Source organism: Thermobia domestica, chromosome 2, assembly GCF_964235325.1.
Source record: "Thermobia domestica chromosome 2, izTheDome1.hap1.1, whole genome shotgun sequence".
NCBI classification, from domain to species: domain Eukaryota; kingdom Metazoa; phylum Arthropoda; class Insecta; order Zygentoma; family Lepismatidae; genus Thermobia; species Thermobia domestica.
The window spans coordinates 154,058,358-154,071,183 of record NC_137455.1 but is presented as its reverse complement, the minus strand read 5'-3'; the positions used below and the strand labels follow the sequence as shown (position 1 = coordinate 154,071,183).

Sequence of the window (12,826 nt, the reverse complement as noted above, 5' to 3'; positions counted from 1 at the left end):
ATTGAGTGTACTAAGGATATGCAGAATAGAGGTGCTAATGCACTTTTGTTCACGATAGTGCTTTTTCTTCCCAAGGATGGGCCCGAACAGAGATACTTCACACTTAAGACTTATATCATAGGGAATATTGAGAGGTTGCCGGCTATTTTATTTTCCATAGTTAGCAACCCTAGAAACTAGTCAATAAGATATAGCCTAATTCTCATTAGAAATTGAACATTTTAAGTATTTTCTCACTTTAACTATTAAGTTATATTTGGAACCACATTTGAAATTTGATTGTATGCGTATGTATGGGTTAAGTGTATATGTTTAGACAATTAAGAATTAATTACTTGTTGATTTATTATATTCACACTACACTAACAATATATAGAATTACTTCTAAAACAGTACTGAAACACAATAATACTGAAGTACAAAATATCCAAAAGTTTGTGAAATATACAAATACACGATACTTAATTGATGATTCAGTCCATCAAGTATTAGAATATTGTTTAGTTATTGTATTTAAAATTCATTATTTTAATCGAGATGGAGTAGGCAATCATTTCTGATTTGTTGATTTGGGATATATATTTAAACCTGGAAGAGATAATTTTACATTTGCACTAGTATTTGATGTAATTTCCTCAAGGCACAAATCCTCAGAATTAATAATAGTACTGCAATTGCATTCTGTATTTTTACTCTCTAACTTTTTTGCTTCTAATAATAAATTATTGTAGGTTTCTTCAAGGTTTTTACGGATACTTTGCTCTGTTTCAAGATTTCCCCTTAACTCTTTCAGTTGGAAGCTGACGTCTTGCCTGCGAAGGAAAAGAAATACAATATTAGTAAAATAAGGTATTCTGTGCTTCTTGGAAAAGTGAAATGTTAATGATGTGAAGCTATTGTACATGGAAACAATTTCTATTGCTTCCTCTTCATCAGGAGTGTACGAAAATTCTGTGTAATGTAATAAGTTTGATATAAGCATAACAAAACTAAATATTAACGAGCTAACTCACTCTATGGCCTATGGAACCCGAAGGTACAATGTTGCGTTCACAAAAGCTCTCCATTGACTTCTATCCTTAGCCAACTGGATTCAGTTTCTACTTTGTATTCCTATTTCTGCGAGATCCGCCTTAATATTGTCCTCCCATCTGCGCCTAGGTCTTCGTAATGGTCGTTTTCCGATTGGTCTTCCAGTTAAGACTTTGAAAACGTTCCTATTTTCTTCCATTCTAGCTACATGACCAGCCCACCTGATTCTCCTAGATTTGATGACCCTAATAATGTTTGGTAAACCGTATAAATTATGTATTTCCTCGTTAGGAAGTTTCCGTCATTCCCCCATTCCAGTTCCTTTTGGCCCGAATATTCGTCTAAGGGTCTTATTCTCAACCTTTTTTTTTTTTTCTGTGAATGTTTCTGAACAAGTTATATATATATATACAGGATGTGGTTGTTAGCCTCATGCTCAACTCCTAAGCTGGAGGACTACTACTTGTCTGTCTGCGACTGCTTATTCAGTATATTCGCAGCTAACCTCTATCTCGAGGCCTTCCCCTCGATCCGCGACCTGAGGACGCGCCATGCCGTGGTGACAGGTACTCACAAACTAAATATTATAATCAGGAACAATGAAAACAATAAACAAGCCAAGATGAACAGAACTCAGAAGCTCTCGGCGGGCAAAGCTGTGGAACACAGTTTCTGTTGTCGAATCGAGTCTGTCCCTGGCCACCTAATATAGAGATCTATAATCCCTAGGCGATGGATTACTTGACCACTGACTTTCGTTCAAATTCTATCAGTTACCAAGAAATAAGTACCACATATAAGAAGAGCCAAGAGGAGCCGAGAATGTCACTGACTAAACCTGGGTGCCAAATACAGCGATCTATGTTCCTTAGACAATGGGCTACTTCCCCCCACCGAATTTCATTCAGATCCAACGAGTAGTTACCCTGAAATAAAGTGTCACATGCAATTCAATTCGAGCCTAGCCGAGTTTGTTTCTGGCCAAGCCCGGCCACCAAATAAAGCAGTACTTATTCTTTTATCCATGGGCTATTTGGCCATCAAATTTGATAGTAGTGTTGAGAAATAAAGTACTACATGCAAGGTGAGGGAGGCCCGACCACCAAATATAGAGATATTTATTTCTTAGGCGATGGGCTATTTTCCCACCGAATTTTGTTCAGATTCGGCCAATAGTTACCAAAATAAAACCACATGCAAAATGAATCGAGCCTACCTCAGCCTTTCGAGCTCGGATACCAAATATAGCATTATTTAGTGTCTTTACTATTGGCTATTTGGTCATCAAATTTGATGGATATCCGCCCAGTAGTTACCGAGAAATAAAGAAACACATGCACACACACACACACACACACACACACACATATATATATATATATATATATATATATATATATATATATATATATATATATATATATAGATAGATAGATAGATAGATAGATATATATATATATATACGTTTACACCGGAAGTTATTTAAAGGCCAGACAAAAAACAGATTACAATGTATTAGAACAACAAAGCATAATTATCAAAAGTGAGGATATTATAATCTTTTATGGACAACACACTTTTATTAACTTGATAAAAATTAAACTGAGCAAGACGACTTAAATAAAATATGGTTCCATTATAGAATAACTACAATTTACACAATAGAAATAAGCATAACAATCGCAAATACTAAATACCTAATCAACTAGACCAAACAGTGCTAATCTGGATTACAATAATTTCTTACAAATGCAGTTTTAGAATCTACGAATATTACAAACTCTCTTCCCGTCTTCCAGATAAGGAAACTTTAAAAATTCTATTATTGTGCTTAGAGCTGATGAATTTAGTCGAAATACTTAAAAAATTACATTTACCCACATAATGAACAAGACTAGTTTTTTTAATATATTTTCAAATTTATATTTGTATTACAATAAGTAAGTCTTGCCTACATGTTTATCGTAACACTGCAATTCTTTAGTAGTTTATTCTTATTCTCTCGTACAAAATAATAATAATAAGTAATTAACTAAATTCATCAATCAATATCTAACAAAATAAAATGAAATTCCTAATTCCACTTCCCATATTTACGCTTTTCAGGCTAAGGGAGGTGGATGATTATTGGAAATAATGATTATGAAATAATCAGTGGAATAAGATGAGAGAATCCCAAGAAAATGTTAACCACACACTTAAATGGCCTATGATCGAACCAAGGACACCAACAACAGAGGCGAGCGCTCTGTCACAAAGCCACCTTATCCCCAAATCCATATCTAACCTTTTGAATAAATATTTCGTGTCTTTGTGGGCACTGCAGACACTCTTTGAACATCAGTATGGCCAAAAACAGTCAGATGAGACTACGTACATTACTCAATATAAGGTTGTCTATCTAATAAAGTTATTTTGCATTAATTTAACTTGAAGAATATATATATATATCTCATTTATAATAAATAAATACTTACTTATCAGCTTGAAGGCTTATTACAGTTTTTTCCAGCTCTGCTTGGTCTCGACGCTGATTTAAAAGCTTTTTCCGTGTCATTCGCAGATCTTTATTTAAATTTGCAATTCGGGTCTATAAAAAATGCATTAGAATGACATTTTTAAAAATGAAATAAGCATTATTTATTAAGTTTAATTTAATTACAAAAAAATGAAATGAAATCTTTAAGTTTTACATCTCACGGTTATGCCGGTTAGGCTAAAGGAGACGGTGATCATGAGAGATGAGTGAAATGGTGGAATGAAGAAAGTGGGAGGAAACGGAAGAACCCCGAGTAAACCCACGAGCACGGTGTTTGTCCACCATAAAAACCACACGGCGCGAACTGGGATCGAACCAGGAACCCCAAGCACAGGAGGTGAACGCTCTACCACTTTTTTTTTTAAAAAAAAAACGTATTTATTTAGAGCAATATAGAATACATTCTGTGCTACAGTTGCATGAGAGACATATATAGAGACATATTTATATGGATAGGCTTAAATCTAAAGACTAATATGAACACCTAAAATATATGTGCAAGGAGAATATACAATACGAACAACATTATAGTTTAAGAGTAAACATCGAGAGTCACCTGGAGAAATCGAGCGAACAATCTTCACTCGTCTAGGTGAGTAAACTGTTTTTTCCAAACTCGGTTCAAGTATGCCAGATATAGATGTCGGTCACGGAAGGGTCGGTAGTTGTCTATAAATAAAATAGTAGAGCAGATGAGCCAGGTAACTGCTCGTTGTTTGGTAGGTGGGAACCACTGAAATTCCGGAAATAAAAGGAGATCAAAGGTGAAATATCTCTCTGAACAATGGCAAATCAGCCCAAGAAAGGAACACAGAGTTTGCTACGCAGGTCGCGTAGCCGTGCATCGTGTATATCGGTGTTCTAAAGAGTCCACCTGCGAACAGAAGTCACTTATGTCGGACGTACTCCTACCAATCTGTAACAGTCTGGCTTTTGTGACGGTCAAGTTATTTACTAAACGATACCAGGCTTCTCTCATTGGGGATGTAAGATACGGCGCTTGAATGGTACGCCTAATAGCAGGCCAATTGTGGTGCGATTCTCTAACTTGACATAAGGAATGACATTTATCAATTCAGTTTGCAAGAATGTGATATAGAGAGGTTTAGGAGTTCAAGACGCGGAAGGATTTTCACTCGGAACCATCGACCAGTCCAGGATGAACTGTAAGATGTATGTTGGACACGATTCAGGAAAACGAACGTGGACAGGATTGTTCCCTGGCCAAAGGCGATCTACCCAGCATTGGAACCATTGCGCAGTGTGGGAGGAGGCATGTTAAAGATGATGTAGGGCGGTGAGCATGTAAAGAGCTCGACATTTGTGACGCACACTGATTAGATTTAAACCGCCACGTGCAGTCGGAAGATATAAAACGCACCGTCGCACGCGAAACATGTAGCCTTTCCATATGAACCAACCAAATAATGAATCAATTTGGCGCACATATTTGTCGGGCAGTGGAAAAAGACACGCTAGAAACCAGAGTTTGGAACTACTGTAAATATTCAGATAGTGAATGCGTTGAGCTAGAGTAAAAGTTCTACACTAAAAGTTTGGAAGTCTTGAGCGGCACATTGCTAAGTTCATACGCAGCACCTGGAGTAATGGCTGCCAATACGACTTGAAATCGGATACCTAAAATGACTGATTCTGTCGTGCAAGTCAGAGAGGCTAATACGTCCCTGGGAAGCAAGGTCTGAAAGTTATTGACCGTCAAAAGAGTTGTATTGTGTAGGTTAAGTTGCAAACCACTTGCTAGGGAAAAGCTTTCGAATTTTCGTAACGGTGAGACAAGTTGAGCAGTGGTAGCACAGAGGAACGTTAAATCATCCATATACGAAATGGCTGTCAATTGATGGAAACTGTGAAGAGCCGATGTAGGGGATGCTGGAAATGATGAAGGAGAGAATCTAGTGCAAGGCAAAGCAATATTCCCGAGAGAGCGCAACCTTGTCTGACACCTTTATGAACCCCAAAAGGGGAAAGAAGATGGCCATTAAGTTGTAACTGGGAAGTAGCATTGTGATAAAGCTGGTGCAAAACGGTAAGTATGTGAGGAGGGAAGTGATACTGTTGTAAGATTTTAAATAAATAAGAGTTGTTTAGGGTGTCAAAGGCTTTTCGAAAATCGCATGCAAGAACTCCTACGGGAAGAGATTGAAATTGGACATAAGCAAGGAAGTCGCGAATGGTCGCAAGTGAGGTATGAATGTTGTGGAAGGGGTGTAACGCCGTTTGAGCGGGGCAGATGTACGGAAGGATAACTTGCTTAATACGAGTGGCTAAAAGCTTAGTAAAAAGTTTGTAATCTGTGTTTAGAAGTGTGATCGGGCGATAGTCCGCCACGCTTGTCGGATTGCCACCTTTGGGTAGTAGAATCATAACGCCTGCATGTTGATAGACCGATCCATCTTGCAACAGAAAATTAAATAATTCACAGAGTATTGGACCGACTAGTGTAAGAAAGCCTGAGTAAAAGTGGTACCTGATCCCATCGCTGCCCGAAAATGTACTTCGTTTAACTTGGGAGAGGGTTGTCTCTATTTCGGAAAGAGTGATGGGCGCAAGTAAAGAAGTGGAGTCTTGTTCGGATAGGCACGATGGGATCTTGATAAGGAAAAGGGGAGGTACTGTATTAACCTCGGGTAATGCGTACAATGACGTGTAATATTCCTGAAAATGCTCGTACAAGGCGTGATAATAGCTAGCTGTTCCCCATCCGAGGTGGACACATGGGAGATAAACTGATGTTGGCGATTGAGGCGTTTAACATAATGATACAAAGACGAAGGTTCAGAAACTAGTCTATCTGCCGTCCCGTCATCGATGTGAAAGCTCAGAGACTGGGTATGTTGCACCTGTTTCAATTGGTGATTAACACGCATGATCGCCGCCATATTGAAAAAGCTACTTGGTTGGTTCCACAGTTCGTATAGGACACTGTATAAGAATTCGTGCATCTCGCGATAGTTTTGACGATGTAATTTCCCCATGTCTTGAAAGAAAGTTCGAAATTGGGGTTTAATGTAGCGACACCACCACATGTTAATATTAGGATTGATCGTACGAGCTCGTAGCGATCGTGTCCAACTAGCATGAAATAAACACCGGACGTATTCGATAGTTAAAGTTGATTGTTTAATTTCCAATAACTACGATCTACAATTTTGGAAGTGGCGTCGGAAAGCGTAATACCAGCTTAATACCTGTATGGTCTGTAAAGCAAGCCGCATATTGCTGTATATCAAATACTCTGCTTAGGAGGCTTGCCGGGAGATAGCATCGGTCCAAGCGTGAGCCTACTTGGGCTGATTTGAAAGTAAAAGTATGATTCTTACGAAAATGAAGCCAAATGTCTTTTAAGCCCAATGTGTAATAAAACGATGAAAAGCTGGAAATGGGTGATATTCACCGCTCGTATCTTGAGGAAACATGTGACAATTCATGTTTCCAAGAAACAAAATCGGATATCGTGTAATAGATAGCATGTCAACAACTTCTTCGTGATAAAAACGTTCGCGGGCCATATGTTGATTTGTCCTTGAGGGCCCGTAGACAGCCAAAATACATATACCATCAATAACATATCGAATGGCTCGCCCTGACGAGGATAGGAGGATATGCGTGGCGTGGAGGCCTCGTTTGACAAGTAAAGCAGTGCCCAATGATGGGGGTGCAATATTGACAATGGCAGTATAATTAGACACAAAGGATAGGTTGGGATCCTTTACCTCCTGCAAACAATAAATATCAGCATCGTGAAGCGCTATGAAGTGCGCTAATAGCTGTTTATTCGGTATGTTGCTTATAGAATTAATGTTTAAAGTTAAATACGAACGAGAGTTGACGCCATCGTTCATTAGGTAAAACACAAGAAGCGTACCCGCAAGAAGAATGTGTACCTTACAAGGCCGTAAAAATATCCAGGACATACCTGCAAGGGTCTCGCCCGCAGAACAATATATACACTGAATAAATCTGCTAAACACCATACATATTGTTGACCACATAGAAAAAAATAAGCACTGGATTGTAAATACAAAACCATGAACTTCTCGAAAATAGGTTAATATCGTTGCTATACACAAGCAGGAAAAATCCAAATTGACATAGCTTTCTCACATAACGCAAGTAATACAAGCAGGAAGCAAAACACCAGAACAGCATACAGCTGGTGATGACGAGACGAAGCAAAGAAACCAGTGAAGTCCTACCACATGTGTTATTCCAAAAGGTCAGCCGTTTGGAGGTCACTCACACTTTCTCGTATATTCGGTTTACGTTTTTTCACGTGTTTTGCTGATAATATAGGCGAAAGACAGTTTGTATCATCACGAAAGACGTCAGTGGGCAGAGGTACAGCTGGACGAAGCACTAAATCCTGGGTCATGCCATGCTTAGCAAAAGGAAGACTTGCCCCTGGATCATGAAGTACTACTGTCGCATATGAAGTGAGAGATGAGGGTGGTGTGCCTGGGGGTGCCTCGGGGAGCATGGCACCCCGTCATCCAAATCAATGGGAATTGAGGGTTGCTTAGCTGTTAATGTGGAAGCGGATGAGTCAATTGGGGGAAATCAGTTTCTGAAGTAGGCAGCGGTGTTGACACTTGGGACGTAGCGTCGGAATTTGTAGCACTAACAGAGGATGTCAAGGGCACAGGTTGTTCGGGTCCGTGACGAGTAGTTTTTGTAACTTGACGCAGATCTGTCATTACAGGGGTGTCCCCTTCCAGCCACATGGACCAGGCAGGACGTCGCCGTTGTTTACACGTGGAAATTAGGTGATCGAGTAATCCACAAGCGTGGCAAATTTGTAACTGTCCTAGATAGGAGACATTGCCTTTAATAGTGTCGAAATGTAATCGAGTAGGGATATGATTTTTTTAACGTCATCGAAAACATCATGTTACCTTTATAAAGGCGTGTAGGGAATACAGTTTTCCAGACTTCATACTCAACACTTTTAATTTCACCATAATTACATAATACCTGAGACACTTGTTCATTAGGAAAATCGAATGGCAAGTCCATAATTTTAACTCTCGTGAGATTAACTTGTGCGTCCATAATATACACATCACTGACAGATTGATCAAAATGGGTAAAAGGTAATTTGTCTGGAGCCTTAGACAAACTTTTCGTAGCTATCACTATTTTTGAATTGAACAAACATGCAATACTCTTCGTTATGGAGCTGTAAAGCTTGGATATCCTCAAATATGTTGGGAAAATGTGCACATAACTATGCATGTAATTCAGTCGGGCTAGGGCGTATCGTGCGTGTGGGTTTGCCAAAACCAAATTTTACACTATTCTTGCGAAGTACTTACATAGTATCACTAACACTAGAGCCACAAAACACAACCAAAACTTGAAAACCTTGTTCAGTTATAAGTAATATGTCGAATAAAAGTCGAAGCTCGCAAAAAAAAAAAAAAAAAAAAACACTGTTCCCGGAGCTTAACTGTCAACGTCTACTCCCGGCAACAGCCAGTCACCGAATCCTCAAATCACTGAGCCACCGCGTCCCCAATTTAATTACAATTAACCATTGATATAAAACGTATAATTTAATTGGAGTACGAGAGTAGATAGTGTTATGCTAAATTTTAGTTGAAAGGGAGTTGGAATATTCTTTCATGTGTAATATGGTAATAGATGAGATCATATTCCCTAGATCCTTGTTGCCTCCATTTATAGATAATTATATATAATCAGTAAACACAACCTAATACAAATTCTGCAGCAACATAGTAGAAATTAGCAAGAGTAGTGATAAAGTAAACCAGGAAAATGCTTTATAAGATCAATATAAAATGAGATATTTTATATATTCGTAATAGGGAAGATTATGGTAAGAAAGGAACTATGAAAAAAAAAACTAAGTTGAATTATTCTCAGCGACTTTTAATAGAATGCTTCTCTTTTATCTGTATTCTTCAAATTTTATATTCTATATTTGAGCTGCATTCTTAAGGCGATGCTACGTTAAACTAAGTTAATTTGATTAATTAACCATTCCACATCACATATGCGTTTAGGTATAAAATTCGTCAATGCCTACAATAGATACAATACTTAGAACAAATACAATGATTTTGTTTTAACAACTGATGAAAATAGCTTTTAGAATTACATAATAGAAATCGTGTATATATATATATATATATATATATATAGGGAGAGGAAGGGAATGGCGATCAGCCCACTTTACCCTCTTGCGTGACCCGAGGAGAAGTGAAACTAGTGCTGCCATCTGCCTCTTGTAGCAAGGTTTCTTGTGTATTGTCGAGGAAGCTGTCAGAGAAGACTGAAGTCTACAGCGTGCTGAAACTTGTTTTTGTTGATTTTCTTACAAGGATCTGCATATTTCAACTCACGATACGTACAATTGTAAGTTGTAAGATCTTGAAGTTGCTAAGATTCATAAAAGTTATATTTGCGTCTAATGCACGACACATAGTTATATTTCAAATAAACTACGTTTTACAGTATAACCAGCTCAATTTTCAAAATGGCGCAATGTTGGTAATGCCGATCAACGTGATCGGTTTACCATCATGGTGATGGCCATTCCTAACAAACATTTGGAATACTTCTCCAGCCAAAAATTATAAAAAAGGCTAGACCTAAGATAGGTAATACGCCTACTTGAATCAAACACTGAAACTTTGGTATCGGTGTAACCTTTGTGGATCGTGGGTGCATGCTGACTGTACTGCTGTGGACTCACCACATGGATATATCTGTGAGGTGTCTTTGAAAAAAAAAGCGTCAATATAACATTCAGATGACGTTTCTCAGTCTTTGGAAGGCGCAGTGTAGAAAAAAAAACTTGAACTGCCTATGAAACTGTGTGTGTTTATTAAGCTTGTACGTGATCGCCATTACCAACATGTGATAGGAATGGCGACCGAAGTAACAATTTGAGTTTTTTCCATCGTGTTCCCGAACTAAAAGAATGATCCTCTTTTTATTTTACACACTTATTGTAGAAGGATTGGAGTACGTATTTACAAATTTGTTTCAGTATATTTTGCAAATGAAACTACGTAATAACCCACTTTTCTTAGGTGATCGCCATTGCCCACCTCTCCCCTATATAATTACTCATTATTTTATGTACTATACATATGTATATTATAATTACTAGTTAAGATATACAAAGATAAATTTAATAATTTTTTTTTGAAGTTTCACAGTAAGCTGCTTGAATATTCATCTGATGTATAGAACGTGTTATTTAACAGTGGTTGCGCACTAACCTAAAAAAACGTAAATGATTATTTCTTTATATATCCAGGTAGCTTATTATGTAATTTTTAGTCATATATAGTAGATACGTATGTACTTTCCACATTCACATGTTCGATGATACCCTGTAGATTAATTATTATCTATTCCACGTGTAGGAGAGTTGTGAGTAATCTCTCTTAATCCAAGTGGTTCCATATAATTTTAAGTATTAAATAGTTCAATTACGCACAAAGAAGAAACTGTCGTTGTATTCAGTAGGTAAATAGTTTCTTAAAGCTGGCGCGTTTCGATGAATTTGTAATGAATCTTAAAACACGTTCCACCTTATGCAGAGTCGTTTTGACGTATGATTAGCGTCATACTAAAGACTTGACTACTGCAAGAAACATGTTAGTCAAACTCTTTAGTTTGACACTAATCACGCGTCAGAACGACTCTGCATAAGGCCCGTTTTGGCGTTTGAACTTATTCTGAAGTTGTGGCAGGGACCTCTAGAAAGCAATCTCGTATTTAATATGAAAATAACAAATGGCATGTGGCCAAAAACAGTCAGATGGGACTACGTACAATACTCAATATAAAATGCATCAGACTAACAATATATTCATATGTATTTCGTGAGCAAGAAATAAAACATTAATTTTTACGAATATTTGCGAATGACAACTACTAGTAAAGTTAGGAATTGAAACAGATTAATTTCCATTCATTTCCACAATCTCATTCATTATATTTACACCATTCAGTGATGTCAACCTCAAACATTATAGTATCCCATCTTCCAAGGCAGAAATTCCCATATTGGTTTTAAATTTCTCACGTTATTCTAATTACAAAATTAAAATTTAAAAAAAAATTAAAAATGAGACTATTGTTTATATATAATATATAACAGTATTACTTAAATTAAATAATTGATTATTAAGTATTGACATTGTAAACAGTATAACGAAATTTAATTTAACGAAGTGAGGAATATTTAGATTTGAGGAAGATATCAGTAAAATTAAACCTTTGAAATTCCAGTTATTTCAAAAAACCTCAGAAAAATAATTTCCCAGATAAATTAGTGAGCTAAAACAAAACAAGGCGCAAGTGTTTAACACCGTTAAGTTTTAGATATATGTTTAGGCATTTTTTCCTATTATAATTCAATCAGAAATTACGTATGGAGGTATATTACGTATGGGTAGATTTATTTACTAGAATTATTAAGCCATATAATAGAAATACGAGAAAACTGTATATACTGTGTATTGCATGTATTTTCACAAAATTGTAGCCTAATAATTTTTGTGATTTCCGCCAGCAAGGATGCACTAGAGTAACTGCTTCAGAGTCTGAGCTCCAGAACTGGCCACAGGTGTTCGATAATTTTGAGCTGTGGAATCAATAGGGCCACCGCAGGTATGCAGTTCAGCTCGATTCATGGATCACTTGAATGGATCAATTTCCAAAATTTACTTGTTCTCCATTTTTGATAGAGACAATAACCGTAGTAGATACAACAAAACTCTGTCTTATACAGACTTTTTAAATTATATTATTTAACCCCTTTGTCATGCAAATTTAAGGCCATATTTAGATAGATAAATAAATAATATTGAGAAGTCGTTATGCAAGAAGATCTCTACCTGAAAACAAACCAGTTGTTGTCGATATCCTTTGGCCTCTATTTCTTTATTCTTTAATTTTTCTTTCCACATAGAATTTTCCTCTGTTAATTTCGCTTCCCATTTACATTTTCTTCTTCTAGAAGTTTCTGCGTAGTAAGCAATGCAGACTTTAAGCTATTGACCTGAAATTATGAATTTCATACATTAATTCATGACATAACATGTTGAACAATATTTTCACCGAAGTTTGGTTTACATAACAGAAAATAATATTAAAATACGAGTTTAAATGTCTAGTTCTTCGCACGGGAAAAATAGGTTTATAAAAGTATTTTAATCCTTTCCACCCTTATGATACACATTTCAATCAAAGTATCAC

At 36.9% G+C, this 12,826-nt stretch overlaps 1 protein-coding gene across 2 annotated transcripts in view; it reads right to left on the bottom strand.

Annotated features, from left to right (window-relative positions):
• Positions 1-314: 314 nt before the first annotated feature.
• The window catches only part of LOC145676611 (uncharacterized), a 146,259-nt gene continuing 133,747 nt past the window's right edge, over positions 315-12,826 (bottom strand). The window contains exons 19-21 of one of the 2 annotated variants that reach the window (XM_081747448.1): positions 12,466-12,629; positions 3,510-3,622; positions 315-812 (exon numbers count right to left, since the gene is read on the bottom strand). In XM_081747448.1, the coding sequence (XP_081603574.1) occupies positions 12,552-12,629 (78 nt within the window). In that variant the 3' untranslated portion in view covers positions 315-812; positions 3,510-3,622; positions 12,466-12,551. The remainder of the gene's footprint in view (positions 813-3,509; positions 3,623-12,465; positions 12,630-12,826) is intronic. The other variant, XM_081747454.1, reaches the window with a different exon arrangement.